Here is a 27,370-nt window from a genome sequence, read left to right as displayed (position 1 = left end):
GTTGTCATCTGCAGAGAAGTTTTAATTTGCTGATTCACTGAAAATGCTTGACCAAAATATTTGAACAAAAATGGCCTATATCAAACTTAAGAAGAGGGCTACAATATTTCAAACATGGATATTATTGGACTACATCAAGACTTCTAAAGCTCTGATATAGAAGCAGATGTGATTTTCAGACTGCTGTTGATCCAAGATTGCATGGAACCACAGTTAACTACATTAAAAAAACCCAGTGCCGTTGAATAAATACATAGGACTGAGTAAAGTAAAAGAATTCCTATAAAGTTTATACAAGAATATTGCTGACATTCAATGTTCTATTTTCAAGAGACAAGAAACTTTTTTTTCCATTTTCCTCTTTTAATATAAGAATCAGCTATTTCGGTAACTAATAACACTATGCTGGCTACGGAATATCCTGTGGTAAGGGTTTTTCTCATCTCCTGATTCTTACTATTTGACTAGCTGAAACAGCACACATCCTGGTTCTGTGGCTCTAACCTTTGGCCTTGGCTCCAACCTGGATGGATTAGCAGATGTACTATAGGATTGAGCTGGACCCAAGGATGAATATTAACTGACTTACCTCTTCCAGCTGCCATCCCCCTTTTAAGAGATCATTAGTCCAGATGTGTTTTAATGGTATAATAATTTAAGTTCTATTTTTGTACATCAAATAGGATTAGAAAATATTATGGCACATGCCAAAGTTCTGACTGAATATATTCAGGGTTTTTTTTTTTTTTTTTAATGATTCCCCCCATAGACTCCAAGAAATGAGTACTGAAATGACTACAATGACAGAAGTAGTTCTTCAAAACTGAACGGCCCTCAGCATCCTTAGTACTGTACAAAGAGTCACCTGTGCCATTATTAAAACTGATTGTTGTGTTTATATTCCTGACAATAGTGCTAATCTTACACTCCATTTTAATCATATGCAACATGTAGTATCTCACCTTAACAATCAGGTTTCCTACTTAACAAATTATAAGTAATTGGTTTTCCTCTTGGGATTGATGGTGGGAAAAACTGCTACTTTATTTTGGACTTTTTATATTCTCCCTCATTTCTATTATTGCAATTATAAAATGCTGCTTTCCTTGAGTTCAATACACTTTATTCATGAAGCACTGCACTTCAAAACCATTTGATCATTCACATAAAATCATGCTGGTTTCACAGGATTTCACCAACGATTGTGTTCTTTAATCATCTCCCCTTTGTCTCCTTTGGGTATGTTTCATCTTGACCTCTATCATTCTGTCCTGGCTGAGAAATGTTCCTTGAATGTGGCCTTGTCTGTTAAGATGTTCCTCATAAAACCTACTCACCCTGAAGATGAGGTCTATTAGCTCAGCAAGGTGAAGAAAATAAATTTTATTAACCAAAGCTCCTCAAGAAAACAAAGTCCCTTGAAGAAGAAAGGCTATGCCATTGTGGGTGATCAGCACCCCCTAGTGGAGGCTTTATCAAAAGGGGGAAATGTAAATCGAAAAGTTTCAAACTAGAGTCACTTGTGTCAGAAGTAAAAATGAGGGTGCCAACATGCCTTCCTAGGAAACAAAAGATCAAGATGTAAATCATGTGGGAAGAATGTGTCAAGATGCAAACAATTAGTTCCCCCAAAAAATGTTTTCATGACTACAATCATGCATAACTGACTGCAATCATGAACAACTGAAACAGCTGATGCCTCTTACCTAAGTGGTAACTCACTCCTTCCTACCAAGTGGCTGATCTTTACATTTCAAAGGATTTCAATCTCAAGCTCATCTTATTAACAATCAATCGTTAACCCCCTACCTTTTCTTTGTTCTCTATGTATACAGACCCCTTTCTCTGCTTGGAGTGCTCTGTATTTCTATCTAGCACTGCTCAGCTCGAGCTGTTCCATTCCTCAATAAAACTCCTTTTCTTTCATTCCTAACAGAGTACAAGATTTTCTTCTTTGACACTATTTAAGGGCGTATTGTGCTACGAAGTATTTTATGAGATGCCGTACGTATGTAAACAAATTTTGAAAGCAATCTGAACTCCTAGGAAGAAAGTTTATATTTGCTTAAAATTTGTTGGTAGACTAACAGGACAAGCTTTTATATTCTATAGTTATTTTATAATTGTCATCAATTACTTCCATTATTATTGCCCTCCCCCTAAATACAGATATTCCTCAAATGTGCTAGGTGATGAAGAAATGATATGAATTCCTCTTCATTTCTTCCCCATGGAAATCCATGTTATCAGCCAGGGTCACTTAATACTTCAATTTAGCACTAGAGAAGTACTCCTCATTCCCCTCCATACAGCTGGGCTCCAAAGAGATCTGGTTAAAAGGAATTTCTTTTAAGTTTGCTGAATAATCCTAGATAGCCCATGGCTTCTGTGTATCTTGAAGATAATGGTTTCCAAGGGTGAGATTATTATATTGCTTTGATTGATGCCTTTTCTACAAGCCTCAGGAAGTTGCTCAGAGTCAAAAAATACAGAATCATATGGGCAGAGACCAAAAGATTTACATCAACGGCCGCGGCAACGTGCAATTCACAAGGCCTCAGGACTTTTCCAGGGAAGAAGAAAAAAAAAAAGCTTAAAGGACCCCTGGGAGCCATTTGCCAAGCCTAGTTGGAGAGATACACATGTAGGCACAGTGCCCAAAGAGCTTTGGGTTTTCTCCACTCATTTGCCTCTGTGGGTTGGATTTCCAGGGCTTGCAGTCCCAGCCCAGAAAAGAATGCCAAGAGGCAGAGGCAAGAGAGTAGGCTGATTGAATAGTGCATGGATTTTAGAGTCAAACCTGCCTTCACCTGAATCCTTGCTCTGCCACTTTCCAGCTATGTGACTGTGGACAAGTTACTTAACCTTGCTGTGTTATAGGCTCTTCATCTGTTAATGACAATGATTAAAGTGCTTACCTCATAAGGTGGTTATGAGGATTAAATAGTTTAAGAGTTGACTGATGCTTATCATAGTGTTGGGACTGAAACCAGGAAGATGTCCTTCCCTGTCAACAGAGTTGAGGGTGGGGGCTATTTGTTTTACTGAACAGACAGATTAATTAGAATTCACAGAAATCACGAATAGTGTTTTCTTTATAAGAACATTTCTAACTTAGTAGGCACAGTTCCAAGGGTTTTGATAACTAGGGCTTTCAGAGAGGGCCTTCCACTCCGAAGGAATAGATAAGAATTGGTGATGAGGTCTGTTTACCTACAACGGTGCTGTGTGCAAATAAGACCTCTAGTGTGCTAGAAAACATTGTGCACTGCCTACATGGCAAATATTTCCACCTCAGCTCTTTTCTCTTGTCCATCCTTTTAGTCAATGCTTTTCTTTTTCCGGATGGTTGGAATATCCAGTCCTTTGTGAATTGCTACTTTCCACCATCTACTGCTGGCTGCCACGTGCAGATATATACAATCACATGAAAGCAGGGCATGAAGCAAGATTTGTCCCTTTCTCATTGACAAAGCATTAACTCCATTTCCAAGATAAGCCAGCAGAACCACATTCGCTTATTTCAGTTACTCGTTTGTTATTTTCTGAGGCATTTCTATGTGCATATGTTATTGTTGTTAGCTGGCCCTGGTCGGCCCTGGACTCATGGCAACCCATGTGTTACAGTGTAAAACTGTTCCATAGAGCTTTCTTGGCTGTAATCTTTGTGGAAGCAAATTTCCAGGCCTTTTCTTCTACAGAGCTGCTGGGTAGGTTCAAACCGCCTACCTTTTGGTTAGCAGCCGATCACAAACAACTTGTGCAACTCAGGCTCGCATGTGCATGAAGAACTAGAGAGAAGGTTTTTTTTTAATAAAAGAAAGAGACATGGATCTGCCTTCCAAAATCTTACTTTATAATTTATAGACAAAACACAGGTGCAAGATGTCTCACGAATATGGGACAAAACAAGGAAGTCTGGAAGAGAAAAAATGCAGATCAGAGAAGGAAGGCTCATTTAAAGCCAGAGATAAATTCCTGGAGAATGGAGAAGCAAATTTTGACTCTGAAAGCAAGGCTCAAGCCAACCCTGAGAAAGAACAGCAGTGGGAAAGAGGTGACTAAACTATGCAACAAAAACCCTCCTTAGTTAAAAATGTGTATTCATGACTAAAAAAAAAGTTTAAAAAAGCATCATTCCATATAGAAGTCTGTCTGTGTTACCTTTGAGCCAGTTTGTTTGCAAATGGTTTGTCTTTCAGTTTTCCAGGCAGTTTTGCTAGCTTTTTAAGAGATTTCTCTAATGTAGTTCTCTCGCTTCCAACTCCCATTGGGGTTTTAGGCCAGTGTTTGAAAATGAGAAAGATAAAAATGCATTCCTCTTAGAAGTTCATATAAAAGTGGGAGAAGTGTGTGTATAGGAGGGGTGTGTATTAGATGCTTTGGTGATTGGTTCCATGTGTAAGTCCAGAGGGTGATGTGAGGCCATGTCATGTCAGGGGCAAGGGGAAGACATCTTTTATTGGCGCACTTGAGGGAGCTCATTGGCTTTTAAGAGGTCATGCCCCTATTATTCTGAATGATGTGAACAAGGAATATTTAAACTTTTGTCTCAGTAAATACCTTGTAGCACTCTTTATAGCAGTAAAAGTCTGGAAAACAACCTAAATGTCCTTTTCATAGGCATCTGACAAGATAAATTAGAGTAAGATAGAGTCACACCTTTCAGGAGAAGTTAAATTGTAAAATCAAAAGGGATTGGCAAGTAATGTCAAAATTATACTGGAAAGTTCTATACTTTGCTCTTATGTTGGCAGAATCTAGGCCCGTGGAAACTCAAAAGCAAAAATTAACTTCTGTAAATTCTCTTTGCTTCAACCCCATCTAGTTTAATCAAGGGGATAGGGTTAAGGTGGTTAAAAACAAAAGAATATTATTTTCTTTGTCTCCTATCTCTCCCCTCTTACCCTCTATCTTCATATTGCCCTTTCCCCAAGCACACATCTCATCAGCGTATACAGCTTATTTTTGTATGTTAAATATGCCTAAGATTCACCTCTAATCTACATCCTTAGAGTGAAATGCTATGTAGCCATTTAAAAATGATGACATATGCATTGTTAACTGTATCCCCTCCAAAAAAAAAGAGGCATAGAACACATTACAACCTGGGCCTAACAGCGTGCGTAAACTGAAATTTACTCAATGAACATACACATATATGTGTTTGGTAATTCATAGAACATTTCTGGAAGGATAAGAAGGAATATTGGACGTGTCCCATGTGATGAGGAGAGGGTCTGGAAGACATGAAATCAGAAATGAGAGAGAAACCTACCTTTAGAATAAATAAGACCTACTTATACTGAAAATCTTTTACTGAACATGTATGTGTGTATAATGATTTTAATAATAAACATCACTATTATAATTTTATTTAAATGTCTGTCTTGCAGGTCCCCTCAAATGTAACAAAGTAACACTTACAAAGCACCTGATGTTCACTAATCTCAATTTTTTCTTTTGAGTTTACAAAGAAATTTGTGACACAGCTTTAGTATTCCCTTAAAATGATTGTTACTCCAACGTCACATTCTTTCCTATTGGCATGTGGCACGTCCAGTAAGAACAGACATCATGTACAAGATCAAGGTGGGAACAAGATTTCAATGCTCATCTACCAGGTGACGTGTTAACACGCTACAAAATACAGTGTGACTTACCAGTAAAACCTGTTTGGTACGACCCCTTCCTGGATAAGCTGCCACCTCCTCCCAAATTCAGCAGAGCTGTACAACTGCAGAGAACAGAAATTATTCAGCACCACGATCTATCACATATTCAATACACAAACATCAGTTCATTTAATCAACAGTAATAATGATGATAATAGCTTTCATTTATTGAGAACCTGCTATAGATTACAGATGAGAGCTCCACATATATCATCTCTACTCTTCACATAAATTCTGAAAGGTAGATACTAATACCTCCATTTTACAGTTGTGGAAACTGAGGCTCAGAAAGATTAACTGACTTGTTGGAGATCATATACCAAGTAAGTAGTGGAACTAGCACACTTAACCAGTTCCGCCTGGTGACAAAGTTAGCTCTACCACTTAACCTAGCACGTACAAAGCATTATGGGGGATGTAAACAACTGCAAAATCTAGACTTGACTCTTGAAGAGCACGTATTACAACCTGGACCTAACTAAAACAAGAAAGAATACATGAAGCAGCCAGTGAAAAAGAAATGCAGAGGAAGAAGACTCAAGCGTCAACCAAGGATGCTTCACAGATGTTGGGGAGATGCAGTTGGGACCAAGGAAGAATGACAGCACTCAAATTGACAAAAATGGGAAAGGTATTACTCACATGGATCAAAGTGGAGAGATATCTAGGGACAGGGTATGAATAAGCCTAGCTAAAGCTAAGGGCCCATATTTGTAGAAGTGAAATAAATTTGGATGAATAGGTTGAGGGCAACTGGGGAAAGGCCATGAATGCAAATCAAATAAGGAAGCTAGAATTGATCCTGTAAACAGAAGAATATCAAAGTATAATAATGGCAGGTGACATTGAATAAGCTCCTAATATGATCAGTTGATTCATTTAATCCACACACCATCCCTGGGATACAGGACCTTTTATTATGGCCATTTACAGATGGTTACACAGCTGGTAAGATTTCAAATCTACCTGCTATACTCCTTCAGTATACTCTCCAAGGGCAATTCCAGAAAGTCACTGCTCATGAAATGGGGACTGACCTTCCACATACCCACACTTCTTTTAAATCCTGTTCTTCCTTGCTCCCTTGTTATCACTGCCGCTCTCTGATAATCTTTTCAGCACCATGGAGCCCTCTTCTGCCTCTAGACGTCTCCTCTAATGCAGCCCACAGATTCCTCCTGCTACGCGTACTCTGGCTCCCATGGGCATATGACCACTGGTTTAAAAAGTATCATTTGGAACATTTCCTTCTTCAGTGTGCCTGGTCTGTAACCCACTTGCACCCCTATCTTCCACCAACTCACTGCCAATTCCCAGAATGATTGGATGGTGAGTCACACTGCTCTGCATACCACAACTGCCCAGCCTTCTCCACTGTCCCCGAGCCCAGCACTCAGTGAGAGGTCAAATGACTCACCAAGTGACTCACTCAGGCTGCAGATGCACCAGGCGTGTCCAAGGAACAACAGAGTTCAAGTTGAGTATTTACTGACCCTTGAAAGAGACTGCTACATCATTTTGTCTCTGGGATCAAAACACATCCTGAAACCAAAAAAGGCTGAAATATACGGCTACTAAATCCAGCAGCCTGAATGATTCCAACTACACAGTATATGGGCATCCAGCCAAGGAGAATCTGTGGCTATTTCTAAGTCTCTTTTTTTTTTAAGACTTTAATTTTAGAGCAGTTTTAGGTTTATAGAAAAACTGCAGAAAGTAGAGTTCCCCACTGCACACTGTTTCTCCTATTACTAACATTTTGCATTCAGGTGGTATATGCGTTACAATTGGGGAAACAATATTGATGTACTATTATTAGATAAAGTACATAGTTACATCAGGGTGAAACACAAATGCACAATGTCATGTGTCCACAATTACAGGCTAATACAGAACAGTTTCACTGCCCTGAAGATGCCCTGTGGTCCACCTATTCACCCCTTCTCAGTCCCCTGCCCTCTGACAACCACTGATGTTTTTGCTGTCTCTATAGTTTTGCCTTTTCCAGAATGTCATATAGTTGGAATCATACTATATAGCTTCTTTGGACTAGCTTCTTCCACCTATTAGGTGCTTTCAGGTTGGTTCTGACTCATAGCGACCTTATGTACAAGAGAATGCATTTGAGATTCCTCTATGCCTTTTGAAACTTAAGAGCTCATTTCTGTTTAGCACTGAATAACATTCTTCTAAGTCTTCATTTTTTTTTTTTTTTTGAGGGCATTGGTGGTTCAGTGGCAGAATTATTTCCTTCCATGTGGGAGGCCGGAGTTTGATTCCCAGCCAATGTACCTCATGTGCAGCTACCACCCATCTGTCACTGGAAGCTTAAATGTTGGTATGATACTAAACAGGTTTCAACAGAGCTTTCAGGCTAAGACAGACTAGGAAGAAATTCCTAGTGATCTACTTCTGAAAATCAGCCAATGAAAACCCTGTGGATCACAACAGTCTGATTTGCAGCTGACCACGGGGATGGTGCGGGACCGGGCAGCATTTTATTCCATTGTGCGTGGGGTCACCATGAATCAGAGGCTGACTTGACAGCAGCTAACAACAACAAAGTCTTTCCTTTTTTACTATTTTTTTTTCCCTTCCCTAGCACGCTCTGCTGCAACTGCCTAGGTACATCCTACACCTCAATTCATTTAAAGAAGAGATTGGGAAACAGCTCCTGTCAGAGAGTTACCTGGGGTGGGAAAATCACACCCTCTGAATTCGGAACCCAGGCAACCACTGTACATATGCCTTGCATGGCGCAGGGCTTCAAATTGGTTCTTCTTGGTTCAATCTTGGCTGAGGAAATGTCACTGGAACAGACCCAACTTTTCAAAATTTGGGTGAACAGGAATGATATCCGGAACAGGAAAATTACAGGCTGAAGCCCTGCTAGAAACAATCTTCCTCTAGAAAACAAGGGCAGTGTACATGTTGCATAGTAACCAAATCTCTTCCCTGTTGGGTTTTGAGCAGAATGGAAGACACGGGTGCCCTGTTCAAAGATGGCAGTGCCCTGCTCAAAGATGGCAGCCGACCGCTTTGCTTTGAATGTGTGTTGCTCTCCACAGTCCTGGTAATAATCCAATATCACACACTGGGCTCCTGAAAGGGTTCACTGTGCCTCTTCTGAGTCTTCCATTCCAGGGCTTCAAACAGTAATTTTTCCCATTCTGGGTACTGTGCCAAATTACCCAAATTGTAAAAATTTAGGTCTCTTCTGGTTTCATTTCATGGGCCATGACAGAATCAGTTCAAACCAGTTTGAAGCCCGGCTTGCTTCTTGCTCCCCAGCATGTCCTGAACATCCCTCATTTTAATGCATAGGCTTGTGGAACAGCAGCAAGGCCCCAGTCTGGAAGTGTCTGTTTCTCTCTCTCCCCTCACTCTCTTTCTGAACTCGGAGCTTTTTTCATGGGCTTAAGGGGAACACAGTTCATGCTTTTGTGTACCTATGACAATCTATAAATGTACATTTATATCTATATTTATACATGAAGGTTATGCAAATGTAACAGAATCAAGACTGTTCAAAATCTGAACAGGTCTGTGCATGAAGGGTGGGTTTGCCTGTATCCCAGAGGAGTCCTATATGAACTCTGAGAACTCATATGGCTACACTCAGGGATTACCACCCTTGTTCCAACACAGAATTCATATCCATGAGGAACTGTTATGTGCTAATATCTTTTTTTTTTTTTTTTTACCTCTCTTTTCTCTATGTCCTTTTAAATTGATTCCCTAGGCTCAAGTTTGGAGCCTGTGGACCAGTCAGGTATCTCCCATGATATTTGTTTATATCCTCTTCATGGATGTTATTTGTGAGCACCCAGAGGCCCTTTAAGCAGTGGGCATACCAAAGGATCCAATAAACCAAGTGTCTCATATTATGAAGGAACGGTGGGGGCACGTACATGGTGAGAGTAGTAAAGAAAGACACCCAGCCCACCATTCCTTCATAATGAAACAGAGGTGGCTTCAAGACTTGTCCACCCCAACCCCAGTTTTCTTTTTAGGCATGGATCAAAGGCTACCTCCTCTGAGAATTTTCTTTGCCCATTGTTTTATCTCCAAAGAATTATGGTACAGCAACAAATGCTATCAAACTATAGGCCACACTTTTATATTTAACTTTCTTAGTAGTCTTTTGAGAGTGGCTTCATAATCTTTTTAATGACTTTGCTAAGTGTTTAGATATCAGGAATCCTATCCTTCTATGTCTATACAGTTGGCTTGCACATAACAGATGATCAAGAAAAAGATGTCTTGATTTTGTAGCATGTAAGTCTCCTAGTGATGAATCTGAATCTACCTAGTAAGAAACCAAACAAGGTTTCCCAATGAATGATGGACTAAGCTATTTTATCAGAGGGTTATGTTTTGCTTCCATGGATCCATAGCTAGAGGTCTGTACCTAAAAAAAAAAGTTCTATAAATATCAGTACATTTTACAGTCTCAAGGTTCGCAAGCAGTGTCTCTATACATATCCATCCTTAGACAAAGCTGCTCTGTATATGCCACCTACTCCTTCAAACTTTTTCTCTCTAAGAAATTAATTGTCCAGGCTGGTGTAATACCAAGAAATGAAGAAGACAACAACTCACAGCCATTCAAGCTAAAGTGTTACTTAAACCTATGGAATCTGACAGCAAAGTTCTCCTTGACAGAGAAGGAGACGGTATCAAAGGATTTTACCCAATGACTCTGTTTCTGTCACCAGTGGAAGGGTTTTTGTGTCAAAAGAGTCAGTGTGCTCTAATGAAATTCGTAGTGCTGGCAGCCCCTAAGTAAGATTTATTCCCCTCACTGTCTGTCTGTGGGTCCAAGGTTTCTTTTGGCCGTCAGAACAGAGAACTGAGAACTATCGTTACTATCTGTCACATCAGAGAAAGCAGCAGCGGCTTTCTTCGCCGATGTTGAGCTTGGAGAAAGCAAGAGGAAGATTAGGAAGAAGAAGAAAAGGAATATCAACTAATGTCAGGAGGGCGATGTTTACCTACTAACCGTCTATCATGCATTCAAAAATGCCATTCTTCGAGGATTTTTGTTTTTGTTTTCCTAAGATTGGTACTGGAAACCCTGGTGGCATAGTGGTTAAGAGCTACGCCTGCTAACCAAAAAGTCAGCAGTTCGAATCCACCAGGTGCTCCTTGGGAACTCCATGGGGCAGTTCTACTCTGTCTTATAGGGTCGCTATGAGTCGGTATCGACTTGATGGCAACAGTTTTTGGTTTAAGATTGGTACCAGGTATTAGAAACAATTGGAAGGAGCACCAACTTTAATAAGGGAACAAGGGAAGGATCTCGGTTAACTAAGAATGCAGGGCAAAAATTTCTTCCTGCCTAGAATCATTCTAAAATACCCGAGACCACTTTCCCAACTTTGTAAATACAACATAACGAGCACAGACCCACATCGTGTCTAGGTCAGGATCTATTAGCAGCCTTGGGGCCTAACCTTCTACACCGTCCTTATGCTGGTCTGGGGCTGTCAACACACCTTTTTGCTATGCTACTCTCCTGACCAAAGGGTCGGCAGTTTCAATTCGCTGGCACTGGGGTTTTTTACTCTCCTGAAGGTCTTTTTTTTTTTTTTTTTTTTAAGACATCTCTCACGTTGGCTCATTGGCTTGTTTTCTTGCCATCTGCCTTTGTCTTCTGTAAGAAGACTATAGATAAAAATACACTTAATTGTGAAGGATGCCATTGCAAGGGTTAGTTTTGTTGTGAGCTTTTAACCAACTGCTCGGGCATCTCTGGTGATAACTCAAGAGTGCTAAAGAGCTGCTAGTTGAATGATAGGCACTGGACCAAGGGAGAATGAAGGGGCATACCAGAGGGAGAGAAAATGCCTTGGGGGTGGACAAGAGTGGGATCCACTGACTTTGCCCAGGATTCCTCATCTACAGAAGACTAAGATGAGGTGAAAGAAGGGGACTATGAGAACAGTGATTTCCAACTTTCATTTTCCATCTTCTTACCAGTCACATTTTAGATGAATTCTTAGAATAGCAGTATCTCCTTTTGAAGTGAAATTCAACTTCCTTATATTGGTACAAAAATTTGCAATTGTGACTGTCCCTGGCAAGCCTTGTCAATATTCCTAAATTGGATCAATGCGGCCCTTCTTTTCAAATTGTTAGACAAATACACATTAGGAATTTTCTTTAAAAGTTAGGAAATTAGCCCAAGAACACAATGCCAAAGATGTTAAGAGTCACAATAATATGCTTTAGGTCTTTGGCTGATGGGATCTGGTACTGTTCCCCACAAAGCTTCCCATGGCTATGTTCCCAGGCAGGAGAAAATTTCCTGGGTCTCCTCCACACAGGCTTTTAGAAAGGGATCCACATTGGCAGAACACTTCCTGCTGTCGGCTCTTTTCAAGGTTGCCTGCTCACTCCTCTCTGCTTCTCTGCCCTTAAAGTTTTGGAGGCAGGGGGCCTGCAAATTGCATTTCTGAAAAGGCTGACAGAAAGACTTGCCAGTTCTGTTTTATTTGCCTTGTCCTAATGCTACCCTGGGGATGGCCTGGGTACAAAGCACTCATCCACCTCATGATTCTCCAGCTCTCACAGCTGTTCTTGCATTCTTTTTAGTCAGAAAGAGACGGTACCTTGAGGACTTCAAATAAATTCCTAATGCCAGGCCTGAGGCCTTGCAAATATCAGGCTCCTTCCTCCACCAGCCTCAGCAGGAAGAAAGACAATCAGTCCAGAGAAACCCACAGTCTTCAGAAGTATGCTCTGATGTTTTTGGTTTTACAGTACAGGAGGGGGTCAGAGCTCACTCTAAGGGGAAACCACAATCAACGATACCGAAGATGATTCCACAAAGCTTCACCAAGTGCTGACAGGAGTCTATCTTGGCTGGTTGTTATAGGTGCTAGATATTGAGAGAGCCTATGATGATTCCTCTCCCTGCCAACAGATTATGAGTTCTCAAAGGAAAAAGCTAGCTTATTAGGGGGTATAAGAGACTATGTATCGTAATGTGCAATGTTTTGTTTAGAGTGCTTCGGTGGCCTATTTAGGAGAGGATGGGCTGGGAGTTTGCAAAAGCATCTGAGGTGGGCTTTGGAGTACAATGAACACTTCTTAATACGAAGACATGGAGAAAGAGCGTTTCTGAGAGAATGGGTCAACCTAAGCAAAGAAAAAGCAGCAGTAAAACTTAGAGTGGTGTCTGTGGTCTCATTTTGTCAATAACAGCAAGGGATACAGAAAGAGAAGTGAAGCGGAAGCTGAGGCTACCAACAGAGGCTGAGACCAGATTGGATGGACTCAGTCCTACTAAAACATTTGCAGAGCTAACGTAGATTGGATCCAAATATCACCAAGGTCAACAGACAAGAGCACGAAGGCTGAGTGCTCAGGCTGTGCTGATGAAGAGCGGAAAGGAACGATGACATGTGGCTGGCCCATCAATCTCTCCCACGGCTGGATTTATCAAACCTGTCACTGGCCATTCCCCAACTGTCACTGAAGTCTGTCACATGCCATGCAGTTTGGCGTGGTGCTCTGAGGCATGGGGGATTAAACATATGGAATAGGGGCTGGCTGAGAAGGAAGGGTCAATACGTACTGTGGGCCTGTTTGGTTTATGGACACTCCTTGTACACCCAGGGCTGGAGGTGCACATGCAAAGGATAAGATAAAATCTTGGTCTTAAAGGTTCTCCAATACAAATGGAGAAATAAACATAAGATAAATAATTAGAAGCTCAGCTAAGGGTCTGTATCATAAATCCCTCAATATGAAGACATTGATTAAAAAAATAATAAATAGCCCTCAATAACCATCTAATCATACCATTATTTAAATGTATAGATGATGAGACCCAGCAGTAGTGACAGAAGTAAATGGAAGGAGAAAATTGTCACTTGGAACATAATTGGAGCTGTGCCTCAGAAAGATGGTCCATTAGCAGTGTGAGATGGAACAGAGCGGGGAGAGGGCAGTTAGAAGGTGACTGCCACGGTGCACAGAAGAGATAATGAGTGCCTGGATTAGTCAGGGCCGGTGGGTGTAACAAGGAAGGAAAGAAGGAAGCAGTATTTTAAGAAAGCAAAAATAAAACAGAAAAAGACTTGATCAGATGTGTGGTATAAGAAAGGATCATACCTGCAAGTCCCCGTGGTTTTGCCTGGGCAGGAAGAGGTTTTACTCACAAAAACCAGGGAATAGAGTTGGCGTGAGGGTGAAGAGAAAACAACGGAGGGGTCAAAATACCTGGTTTCTCACAGTGTCAGAAACAGATCCGATGAATTCCACGGGGCTACTAGGTAACCCCGGGTCAGCCAGGGACAGTCCCCTTTGCCCACTAGGCCCGCCCTCCCCCTTTTACTCCTGTGTGATCTTCTTCAAACAATCATCTTCTTTCTGCTGTGAACCTTGACCCCAGAAATAGGTACTGTAGCTTCTGGCAGTGGGAAGGGATCTCATGGTAGATTAGACAGGGAGGAGATAATTGATACAAATTTAAAAAATTGGCAATTTAAAAAAGAGGAAAACAAAATCAATGGATTTTCTAGGAAGGCCAGTTTTTTGATGCAATAGAGATTGAGTTTGGACATAGTCAAACTTGGGTTAGGATCCTGGGCTCTACCAATCACTTCATATGGTTCCTTGGGGAATTTTCTTAACCTGACTCTCTCAGCCTCAGTTTCTTCATATGCAAACAGACATAATGATGCATCTAATGCTTGATATAGGAATTAAGTGAGATAATAGATACAAAATGCCTATCAGTGTGCTTGCTACACGGTTGCTGTCACTGTGGTTAGTAGTTTCTGACAAGTTGACTCCAACTCATGGCAACCTTATGTATAACAGAACGAAACACTGGCCTGTCCTGTGCCACCTTCATGATCGTTGGTATGTTTGAGTCCAATGTTGTGGCTATCGTGTCTTTCCATCGCATTGAGGGTTTCCCTTGTTTTCGCTGACCCTCTACCAAACGCTATGTCTTTTTCTCGCAATTTTTCTTTTCTGATGACATGTCCAAAGTAAGTAAGACAAAGTCTTGTCACCCTGGCATCTTAGAAGCATTCTGCAGTAAATGGTCAAGAGCAATTCTCTCTCCTTCTTTCCTTTCTGCCACCAACTGTTGCCTTCAGCCTTAGCTGTCCACATATTCTAAGGAAAGGAGGACTTGCAGGGAGAAGCTGATGTCAAGTTTTATTTTTTCTCCTAGACTTTCAGAAGCAAGAAAAGATCCTAGACAGTGTGTTCATGTCCCCAGCCACAGAGCTTGAGTATGGCTTGCCTGGCCTTCCCTGGAGCAGCTGATACTGTTTGGCTTCAGATCACAAGTCTTCTTGTTCTGGGATATTTTCTCTCATGCTCATAGTTAGAGGAACCTAGCAGGCATTAGAGTTAAGCAAGTCAGGAGAGTGAGAGTATTCAGGCCTTTTTATTTCATGAAATTTTATAAACAAGCATGTAGCTTGGTAAAGGAGCCTGGCACTGTAAGGGCTGAGTTCTGGTTTCTCTTCCTCATGCCAGCTATGAGATCTGGATCTCTTGGAACACCAGATGTGCCATCTGTAATTTGGAGTTAAAAATATCATATCATACTAAAGATAGGCTGGACAAAATATTTTTAACAGTTTTTTTAAAGGGTATAAAAACCATAGCGTCATAAATCACAAGATGTGAATATTCACAGGGTCAAGACTTTCCCTCTCCCTAAACCACTCCCCCTCTTGACAACATGCTTAATTGTAACCACTTTTGGCCAGAAAAAATGCAGAAAAATCTAGCATTACTAGAGTTCTACTCTAGTAATGGGCTTTTTTTTTTTTTTTTTTTTTTTAATGGGCAAGTTATTATCTAGGCACTCCTTGAGCTCACTTAAGAAAAAGATCTATGCTCTCTTAGGAGATCAAATGTCCTTCAAAGTTATCTGCTAGTGTCTGGATTTAAGAGGCATCTAGAATCCATTCAGATGAGTGTCGGTGGCATGGAACAGATCCAACAAGCTGGCAATAAAATAGCACAAGAAAAGATAGGCCTCTATTTCAAAGCTCAAACAGCTACCAAGTATAACTGTGACTGTTCACAAACCTTGTTCTTGTTGTGTTATTGTTAGGTGCCATTGAGTCAGTTCCGACTCATACTGACCTTATGCACAACAGAACAAAATACTGCCCGGTCCTGTGCCATCCTTACAATCATTGTTATGCTTGAGTTCATTATTACAGCCACTGTGTCAATGCACCTCGTTGAGGGTCTTCCTCTTTTCTGTTGACCCTGTACTCTGCCAAGCATGATGTCCTTCTCCAGGGACGGATCCCTCCTGACAACATGTCCAGAGTATGTAAGACGCAGTCTCGCCATCCTTGCCTCTAAGGAGCATTCTGGCCACACTTCCTCCAAGACAGATTTATTCGTTCTTTTGGCAGTCCATGGTGTATTCAATATTCTTCACCAACACCACAATTCAAAGGCGTCTACTCTTCTTCGGTCTTCCTTATTCCTTGTCCAGCTTTCACATGCATATGATGTGATTGAAAATACCATGGCTTGGATCAGGTGCACCTTAGTCTTCAGGGTGACACCTTTGTTCTTCAACACTTTGAAGAGGTTCTTTGCAGCAGATTTACTCAATGCAATGCGTGTTTTGATTTCTTGACTGCTGCTTCCATGGCTGTTGATTGTGGATCCAAGCAAAATGAAATCCCTGACAACTTCAATCTTTTCTCTGTTTATCACGATGTTGCTCATTGGTCCAGTTGTGAGGATTTTTGTTTTCTTTATGTTGAGGTGTAACCCATACTGAAGGCTGTGGTCTTTGATCTTCATTAGTAAGTGCTTCAAGTCCTCTTCACTTTGAGCAAGCAAGGTTATGTCATCTGCATAACGCAGGTTGTTAATGAGTCTTCCTCCAATCCCAATGCCCCGTTCTTCTTCATATAGTCCAGCTTCTCGTATTATTTGTGCAGCATACATATTAAATAGGTATGGTGAAAAAATACAACCCTGACGCACACCTTTCCTGACTTTAACCCAATCAGTATCCCCTTGTTCTGTCCAAACAACTGCCTCTTGATCCATGTAAAGGTTCCTCATGACCACAATTAAGTGTTCTGGAATTCCCATTCTTCGCAGTGTTATCTGTAGTTATGATCCACACAGTCGAATGCCTTTGCACAGTCAATAAAACACAGGTAAACATCCTTCTGGTATTCTCTGCTTTCAGCCAGGATCCATCTGACATCAGCAATGATATCCCTGGTTCCACATCCTCTTCTGAAACTGGCCTGAAATTCTGGCAGTTCAAGTCGATATACTGCTGCTGCCGTTTTTGAATGATCTTCAGCAAAGTTTTGCTTGTGTGTGATATTAATGATACCATTCTATAATCTTCACATTTGGTTGGATTGCCTTTCTTGGGAATAGACATAAATATGGATCTCTCCCCCATGTGTCTGGCAGTTTGTCGTACTGTGGGGGCTTGTGTGCTGCTGCGATGCTGGAAGCTATGACACCGGTATTCAGATACCAGCAGGGTCACCCATGGAGGACAGGGTTCAGCTAAGCTTCCAGACTAAGACAGACTAGGAAGAAGAACCCGGCAGTCTACTTCTGAAAAGCATTAGCCAGTGAAAACCTTATGAATAGCAGCGGAACATTGTCACAAACCTTAATCCTGACCATTTGTTTCAAAATGTCCAATTCTCCTTATTCTTGCAGTCCATTTCTTAAAAATGATTTGGAACAGGTAGATCGAGCTGTTTTAGGTAGCAATCGGAAAGTAATGATGCAACCTGGGGTAAACATGCTATCCACAGTGAATGCAAGTGTTCCTTGTTTGCACAGGATGGCATTTCAGCTTGAGAATTTGTTTTATAAACAAGCGCTGGGGCTGACATTTAGCAAGATCCCTGGTTTCCACTCTAATTGCCAGTTCTGTACTCGGATACTTAAATTATTTACATATTTATGACATTAGAAATCAGCTCTGACATTGGGAAATTTCAAGCACGTGGAAATCCTCCAAACCAGCATGGTATATAAATATGCTCAACATATTTCTTATAAATAACTGAGTGCCTTTTTACTTAATGCAGTGCCTTGGGGAAGCATGAAGGCATCAGGTAGATAACAGATTCCTAAGTGTTTGTGCTTGTGCAAAATCATTTGAATATCCCCAGGGGGTTGAATTTCAAGGATCCATTTGTCTGTTACTTCAGTCTTGTCCTTCTGACATTAAGGGGTTACTAGGTCTATTCAAAAACAAATAGAGCTACTGTGAAGATACAAACTTTTTAATATTTAAAGGTTTACTGTTATTATAATCAATAACATATTCTGAGCACCAATATACAGTTCTTACAGCTCCATTTATTCTGGTCCCACAACACCTTTTAGAAACTAAGGTGTCACTCAACATTGACCAAAGTGGCTATAGCTCCAGGTACTGGAAAGACTAGTACTAAGCAACCTTGTGTCTAATTCCAGCTACAACACGCCAGCTCTGCTATTTCACAGGACTCTGAATATAATACCATTGGCTAGTGTGTATGCAATGCCTGCTGTATACCAGGCTCTGTGCTGTGTTTTACTGTATTATCTCAGCATCCTCAAACAGTTCTATCAAGACAGGTACTAGTATTATTATTCTCACTATACAGATGGAGAAACTACAAAGCTAAGTGGCTGATTGATGATCACACAGCTAGTGGCAAAGCCTGAAAGTACAGGGCTGATGCTCTTACCTGGCTTCCCTATTATCTGCCAGTACACATGAGATTTTGAAAAAGGTTACGTCTACTTTCTTATCAAATAGTCACTCTTTTCCAGGGAATACCCAGCACTCAAAGCAGCCATGATAAGCAATGCCCTTCTGTAAGGGTAAAGTGAGAAAAAGAAAAAAAAAGATTTGAAAATAAGGGAAAGAAATTTTTGAAAGAATACATATGAAACTGATTAAATAAAACTGCAGGACTGGTAGAGAGAAAGAACTAGAAATAGTACTTCATTGTGTATTATTTACTTTTATACAAGTCACTAAATGTCTGTCTTTGGCTAGCAAACACAATACCAGTACATTTTACCTTTTCTATCAATATATATATTTTTTAATCAATATATGATTTTAACTCAACGTAAGCCTTCATAATTTATGCAAGGAATGTTGACTGTAAATATTTGGGTTTTTAAAATTATTTGTGAGGAGAACCTCCCTCATGGAAACCTCTTTTTTTCCCCTCTAACACCCGTGTTTTGCTTTTGCCAGTATGTCACGCATATATGCCAAAATGTTGAAGGTGAGGCCAATATGCAGGCTGTAGGAATTCTTATTTATTTCATAAGCTGTAATTCTTTGGAATTTAAAGGAGATCAAGAATGAGGCAGGTTTCCCACATGGTATTACCTGAATTGCTGATTCGTGGACTTCCAGAGTAAATGTAACAATATCAACTTGTGAATGTCCCACCCTTCTAGAACTGCCATAAAGTGGAGGGTGACCCACCAAACTGTTCTCCCTCCATAGAACTGATCACTTATTTGGATTTTTCCTTAAAAGCATAACAAAGTTTAACACCCACCCCCCAAAATGGCAGGAGGTCCATGAATAGAAGGAAAACAAAGGTAATAGGAAAGAAAGAAGAGAAAAAAAAAAAAAGGAGACAGAGGGATAGTAAAAGGAAGGAAAGAAAAGAGGAAGGAAGGAAGGACATGGTAAAGTCAGCTCAAAAAAGCTGACTAATTCCTAAGAGCTAAATTTTCCCGTCATCAGTGGTCAAAAAGATGTTTACTTGCACTGCACAGGTTTTTTTTCTTTTGTTCTAGTTTGCTTGCTTACTTGTTTTAATTTTTGAATTAGTTGTTAACACTTAAAAATAAGAAAATATCACATTTCCACAAAAGTAGAATTATTTCTCTCAAAAAATCTGAAGGTCTGGCAACACTGCACCCACCATTCCCCATGCCAAGAAGAGCATGCTGGAACTTAACAACAACCCCCCCACCCCTTCTGAATGAACACCTGCTCTTCAGTTTGCACAGCCTGGACCCAGCTTGCTTATTTCAGTTATATGCCTTGCCTATCTGTATGGGTACTGAGTTCATGGCCTATGATGGACTGGACCAAACAGAAGGGTATAGAGAAAACTGCACATGGCTGGAGAAAAGAGTCCCCCACTTGCTTATGGCCATAGCAGCGCCCCTTCTCTGATGAGGAGCCCCTGTGACCATGGCCACCAGAACAAGGGGCCTCTCCTCTAGGCCTATGCAGCAGTCTGAGGCCAGAAGTTCTCATGTTGGTTTCACAATATCTCTGACTCTCCCTTTTATAAATGACTCCTCCAGAGCAACTGTTTTGGAGTCGGGCCTCCAATTCATGGTAACCTCATGACTGGCTGCAAATTAGATCACTGGGATCGACAGGGCTTTCACTGGCTAGTTTTCAGAAGCAGATCACTAGGTCTTTCTTCCTAGTCCATCTTAGTCTAGAAGCTCCACTGAAATGTGTTCAGCATCATAGCAACACCAATACTTCCACAGACAGATGGGTAGTGGCTCCTCACGAGGTGCATTAGCTGTGAATCAAATCCGGGTCTCATGCACCGAAGGTGAGAATTTTTTCCACTGAACTACCAGTACCCCCAGTGGAAAGGCCAAAATCACAGGGCCTCAGGACAGCTGACAAAGCTGAGATATATGCATAGCGTATTTTTATGCTTTTCTCCTGATTTCTCCTTCAGTCACATCTGCTCTTTGTTTTCTCTCATTTCCAATGTTTCCTAACACATCATGTTTAGTGAGGTGTTTAAGGCAGACTGAGAGATGCCGTTGCAGGCAATGTTTTATAGCACAGTTTGTACACTAGTTTATTGCCAAATTAAAATAAAGATGTAGTCTGGCAGACTCAGCCTGCTGCTAAACCTTTCTTGGGTGGTTTCCTGTATTGAGGCAAAAAAGTAGCAGAAAACTAGCCACAAAATAAAAGACTCTATTCTCCTTTCTTCTACCTGCCCACCTTCCAAGTGCAACAAAAAGAATGCAAAGAAACACAAAGAATGAGCACGATAGTTTGCTTACTACTCAAACTACCAAAAAAAACACCAAACCCAATGCCATCGAGTTGATTCCCACTCATAGCGACCCTACGGGACAGAGTAGAACTGCCCCACAGAGTTTCCAAGGAGCGCCTGGTGGATTCGAACTGCCAATCCTTTGCTTAGCAGCTGTAGCACTTAACCACTGCACTGCCAGGGTTTCCACTCAAACTACAGACATTAAAAAAAAAAGGAAAGCAAGATATTGTTGCTTCTATAAAAAATGCTGTGGAATTCTTCATAGCGTCCAATCCAGAAGTGATCCACTGCTGCTTTGGAAGAAGTCTAAGCAGTGTGACTTTACATGTCTACTAACCCTTTGTCAATTTGCAACAGAATTTCCACAATGGCTATAACATTTATTTTTCTAGAAATTCATGGACTTCTCCTCTCACAAGGGCATAGGGCTGCATAGACCCTTCAGAGGCCAAAGTATCTAGCTCCTATTTCTATCCTGGTTAAGTCCGGGGTCAGGACTACCTAAGTAGCTAGGCTACTTCTTCAAGAGCTTCAAACTGAAAAAAGGCTCCACACCTTTTCCCTTAGTCATGCATTCTAGTCATGTCTGGGTAGATACATGCCCATTCAAGAGAGCTTTTACCTCTTAGCAAACACACAGGTGCTGAATATCACAAATAAATTTCTCCCTCTAAGAAAAAAGACTAAAAAATCAAAACATCTTGATTTTGTGGATTCTGAGGGCATGTGGCCATAGATATTTCTTCCTATTTAAATTTTTTTTTTTTTTAATCTGGCTTTCCATAGAACTGATGGCCGGTAAAATCCTATCCTGGGCCAGAAATGACAATCTGCTCAGCAAAACTCTCTGAGTCCTTTAAACACTCACATTAAAAAGCCTCCACTGGGTGTTTAGGTATCCAAGATAAAATGGGGTCAGGGGAGAGCACTACAGCCCACATGGGTTCTACCCAGAGTCTGTCTTCAGGGCCTTCATTCCTCGAAGGGGAAAGGGGCAATGTCATGACTCTGAGTCAAATTCCCTAGGTGGTGTAATTGGTTAAGCCAAAAGGTTCGTGGTTCAAACCCACCAAGAGGCGCCTTTGGAAGACAGACCTTGAAAATAGTATGGAGCAGTTGTATTCTGCACACATGGGATCCCCGTGAGTTGGAGTCAACTCAGTGGCAACTAACAACAACAACAAGTCCAAAAAAAGGAGATTATGCCTGAAAAGACAAAGATGGCAAACAAGCAGAGAGACAAAGAGGATTCAACTTTCTTCTCAGGTGAGTTCAGAATGAGTTGCCACTTCAACAAGGTACTTTCTAACAGACAGTACCTTTTGCCTGAGGATTCTGTTCGCCAGAATTTGATGTAAAACAATACCCCCCACAGTGAATCCTAGCACTGGCGCTAGGATCTTAGCTGGGAGTTCTGCAGCAGCGGCAGCAATAGCAGCTGTCACGGAAAAATTGATGAGTAGTGCTTAGGTATATGGGAGAATAAATGTTTCCTTTCCCTGGGCAAATGCAGTCACTGCTCTGCCAGCAGCAGCAAGGGCCTCCTTGATGCCCAGAACTGCATCTCATCAGTGCTCAAGGCTCCATGATTCATGGGTGATTGCCAGCTATTATTTCCATATCACTGACCCACCTGAGTAGCCACAGCTCCTCTTAACTTAACTTCCAGCCAATGCTATCAGTGAACGGCTCATCTGATGGCTGGTACCCACTCCCTCCCTAGCTTATGCCCCACTCTTCATTCTGTTATTCAAGGTCTTATATGGAGCTCTTCTTTGACCCATACTCATATTAGCAGGTTATCCACAATTTTTCCCCCAGGGTGGTTTCTCCTTCATTCTCTCCTAGAGAAAAGAGAGGCCAGCAAAAAGGCTGGCTTCTGCCCACCTGTTAATCTCAAGATACCACCCCAAAGAGTGACAGATGTACTAAATTTCATGAAGGCTTTAGTCCATTCACAGAATTTCCACATTCAGTAGAAGTTAGTGATTTTTCTTTGGGAAAACTGAATAACCTCTCAGAGTTTTGGTTCCTTAACTACGGAAAAAAGACTGTTAAAGGTCTCTTCTAGACCTAAAATGATAGGATTTATTGCAGCTATGGGAGCCCTGGTGGTGCAGTGTTAAAGCACTCAGTTGCTAACCAAAACGTCACTGGTTCAAACCCACCAGCTGCTGTGGGAGAAAGATGCGACAGTCTGCTTCCATAAAGACTACAGCCTTAGAAACCATATGGGGCAGTTCTATCGTGTCCTATAGTGTCACTATTGAGTTGGAATTGGCTCCACAGCAATGGGTTTTAGTCACAAAAGATACTCTTTGGTCCAAACCCTCAGCCAGGACTACTGGAACGTCATCCTAACTGGTGTTCTTACTTTTGACCTTGTATCACTACAGTTCATCCTTATATTACCACCAGACCAACCCTTGTAATCTACAGCTCTGGGCACATCACTCCCCAGTTCAAAATTTGCAAAAGATTCCTATTTAAGAAAACAAAAATGTTCTTGCCTAGAATTTAAAGCAGCTAAGAGTAGGTTCCAAAGGCCTCACCTCCACTCTAATTAGCTTTACCAAATTTCAGGTTCAGCCAAATAGACAATTTTTTTTAACTTTATGTGATTGTTTATATGATTGCTTTTCTGTAAAATGGGTCACACCCTAACAGAAATCCTACATATTCTTTAAGGTTTGGGTGAAATCATGTCATTACATCTTCAGAGTAAATAGAGTGCTAGATCTTCATCTCCTGAACTTTGTGCTCCAACGTCACATAATTCCTCCAGCCAACTGTGATTGGGTATCCATTAGGTATCACTGCCTTCTCAGCCTCTCTTAGAATGCTGGTGAACTCAAATGCATTAATCTTCTTTCCTCAGATGGACTGAAAGCTTTTTGATAAAGTTATTTTATGCCAACAGTGTACCATGCAAAGTGTCTTACACAGAAGTGAAGTCTAATATTTGATTTTGCCCAATCTCATTGGTAGTACAGCTACAATTATCATCATTCATACAAAAGCATCTCCAAGGCAAAGGAAGACAACATTAAGTACTGTTCACTGTTATTGGCTGAGTTGGGGCTACGGCCTAGACGTCTTAATTCCTCAGGGTTGCCTTCTTTGCCACAGCGATTATGGGAGGCACTGTTTGATGTGCTGGGACGTGAAGGGTTACATTTCTGGGCATCTCCTGAACAGAACTGCAAAGTTGCATAGTTACACTTCGTCTGGTAAATCTGGGCCTTATCGTGCCTCTAGCATCAGAGCGAAAAATGAACCCACTGTCGAATAAAATACAACAACCCTGTGGTTTAAATGACTAATACTCTGTGCCCTGAGCTGCTCAGCCCTTGCCTCTGCTAAGGGCACCAACCATCCTGGACCAGATGCATAGGCCTGACTCCAGGAATAAAATTATACATTCTGCTGAGAGGGTAGCCAGGCTGCTCAAGGGGAAAAAATACTAATTGTAAATCCCTTCTATTTTTAGGCTTAATGTGCATTTTATTTGGCAGTAAGGGCAGTACGAATAAAACTCTAATCCTGAGAATTTTAATTTGCTTCTTCCAAACTGTTCATGTCAGTGGAGACTTTGGGAAGTTGCTCACACCATTCTCTCGCCCTGTGGAAGGACCCATGCATCCACACCAGCCCAGGCAGATAAAACCCCCAAGAGGGGAACTGACTACCCCAAGAAGGCAACATAGGAGCGGAGTATACCCTTTGGACCTGTGATCCCTGCACTGAGACCCTTCTAGACCCAGGATACAGACAGAGAAAGAGCTGTTACATGGAAGATGGCAAGATAGTGAGAAGTAGCAGCAGAGAAATGGTGGCAGCAGAGGCAGCAGAACCGGGGACTGGCAGAAGATGGCACATTGCTGCTGAATCAATTCCGACTCATGGTGACCCTACTTCCACACAGAATTTTCAATCTGCTGATTTTGCAGTCCCCAACTCCTGATCTAACCTAAAAGTGTGCCCTGTTCAGTTGCAGGATTTGGACTTAAATCCAAATCTTGGCCTTTTCTACTCCAGTCCTCGCCTGCCTTTGTACAAGACCTGCTGCTGAAGTCCTAAGGGACAAGGGAGTGTATGTGTGTCAAAAAGATACACATAATACATAAGTCTGTCGTGGTTCATGCAGCCCCATTCACAAAAAGCACTCATGATGCCCTGTGTGCAAAGAATTAATTCCAGTGGACTCATGATATGTGGGTGTTCAGTGTGAATCAAAGCAAGTACAAGAACGGTCAATTCCCTGTCAGAAGTAAGGTGATTAGAGAACAATTTCCCCATGCGACTTCTAGTTTTAATACATGCTTCATGAACAAAACGTCCTATAGTCAAAAGAGTTTGGAAAACACTACCTCATCTTGCAAATTCATACCCCTCACAAACATATTCAAGTGGCAGAATACTCCTGAGACATCTGTCAGTTCCAGATAAAATGAAAGGTAATATTGCTACAGATACAGAAAAATCACATAAATAAAAAGCATTCCTTAACTCCTAACATCTCCAATAAGTCAAGGCAAGAATTTTGTTCAAAGTTAAAAAAAAACCTCAAATAGCCTCCTCACTTATGTAAGCTCAATATTTCTTTAAATATATGTAACGTTAAACACATGATTCCTCTGAGGAAAACTCTCAGAATGACTTGACTGAATGATACATTTCATAAAAAGCATTCTAATATTTCACATATTTCCCCTTTTGGCTTTTATGGCTAGAGCCTCTCTTCCTTTTGCCTATGTATATTTTGTCTCTCCTTAAAAAAAAAAAATTGCTAATTCTAGTTTTATATTATACTTCACAAGGTTAAAGTTTCTTAAAGGTAGGGACTATATATATGTTATAGTATAGTTCTTGTTGTTGTTGTTAGGTGCTGTCAAGTCAGTTTTGCCTCACAGCAACTCTGTGTACGACAGAATGAAAGGCTGCCCAGTCCTACATCATCTTCACAATCTTTGCTATGTTTGAGCCCACCGTTGCAGCCACTGGGTCAATCCATCTCATTGAGGGTCTTCCTCTTTTTTGCTGACACCTTACTTTACAAAGCATGATGTCCTTCTCCAGGGACTGGTCCCTTCTGATAACATGCCCAAAATATGTGAGATGAAGTCTTACCACCTTTGCTTCTAATGAGCATTCTGGCTCTTCTTCGAAGACAGATTTATTTATTCTTCACCAACACTATAATTCAAAGTCAACAATTCTTCTTTCGTCTTCCTTATTCATTGCACAGCTTCCACATGTATATGAGGCAACTGCAAATACCATGGCTTGGGTCAGGTGCACCTTACTTCTCAAAGAGACATCTTATATTTTTATACCTAAATAGGTTTTCTGCAGCAGATTTACCCAATGTAATACATCATTTGATTTCTTAACTGCTGCTTCCATGGGCTCTGTGGGTCCAAGTAAAATGAAATCTTTGACAACTTCAATATTTTCTGTTTATCATGATGTTGGTTTATTGGCCCGGTTGTGAGGATTTTTCTTTATGTTGAGGTGTAATCCATACTGAAGGCTGTAGTCTTTGATCTCCCTCAGCAAGTGCTTCAAGTCCTCTTTGCTTTCAGCAAGCAAGGTTGTGTCATCAGCATAACACAGGTTGGTAATGAGTCTTCCACCTATCTGATGCCACATTCTTCTTCTTATAGTGCAGCTATAAGAAGATTACTTCCTCAGCATAAAGACTGAATAAGTATGGTGAAACGATGCAATCCTGTCACACAACTTTCCTGATTTTAAACTACACAGTATCCCCTTGTTCTGTTTGAACAACTGCCTCTTGGTCTATGTACAGGTTCCTCATGAGCACAATTAAGTGTTCCAGAATTCCCCATTCTTCACAATGTTATCTATAATTTGTTATGATCCACACAGTTGAATGCCTTTACATAGTCAATAAAACACAGGTAAATATTTTTCTGGTATTATTTGCTTTCAGCCAAAATCCACCTGCCATCAGCAATGCTATCTCTCATTACATGTCCTCTTCGAAATCCAGCTTAAATTTCTGCCAGTTCCCTGTTGATATACTGCTACATATATTTTTGAATGATTTTCAGCAAAATTTTACTTGTGTGTAATACTAATGATAAAAAAAATACTGTTTGATAATTTCCACATTCTGTTAATCATCTTTCTTTGGAATGGACACAAATACTGATCTCTCTTAGCTGATCAGGTAGCTGTCTTTCAAATTTTTTGACATAGATGAGTGAATGTTTCCAGCATTGCATCCATTTGTTGAAACATCTCAATTGGTATTCTGCCAATTACTAGAGCCTTGTTTTTGCTAATGCCTTCAGTGCAGCTTGGACTTCTTCCTTTGATACCATCAGTTCTTAATCATATGCTACCTCTGAAATGGTTGAACATCGGCCAATTCTTTTTGGTACAGTGACTCTGTGTATTCATTCCATCTTCTTTTGATGCTTCCTGCATCATTCAATATTTTGCCCATAGAATCCTTCAATGCTGCAGCTCAAGGCTTGAATTTTTTCTTCAGTTCTTTCAGCTTGAGGAATCCCAAGCGTGTTCTTCCCTTTTGATTTTCTAACTCTGGGTCTTTGCACATTTCACTATAATAGTTTACTCTGTCTTCTCGTACCGCCCTTTGAAACTTGCTGTTTAGCTCTT

The 27,370-nt window shown here is 40.9% G+C and overlaps 1 protein-coding gene across 4 annotated transcripts in view; it reads right to left on the bottom strand.

Moving 5' to 3' along the window:
- The window catches only part of SORCS1 (sortilin related VPS10 domain containing receptor 1), a 579,047-nt gene that overhangs the window by 176,681 nt on the left and 374,996 nt on the right, over positions 1-27,370 (bottom strand). For all 4 annotated transcript variants that reach the window (XM_064269343.1, XM_003409127.3, XM_003409128.3 and 1 more), the window contains exon 5: positions 5,664-5,737. In XM_064269343.1, coding sequence (XP_064125413.1) covers positions 5,664-5,737 — 74 coding nt within the window. The remainder of the gene's footprint in view (positions 1-5,663; positions 5,738-27,370) is intronic.

The sequence above is a fragment of the Loxodonta africana genome, chromosome 16 (assembly GCF_030014295.1).
Source record: "Loxodonta africana isolate mLoxAfr1 chromosome 16, mLoxAfr1.hap2, whole genome shotgun sequence".
Classification (NCBI taxonomy): Eukaryota; Metazoa; Chordata; class Mammalia; order Proboscidea; family Elephantidae; genus Loxodonta; species Loxodonta africana.
Note: the sequence above shows the minus strand (reverse complement) of the source record. Positions and strands in the feature narration are given on the sequence as shown.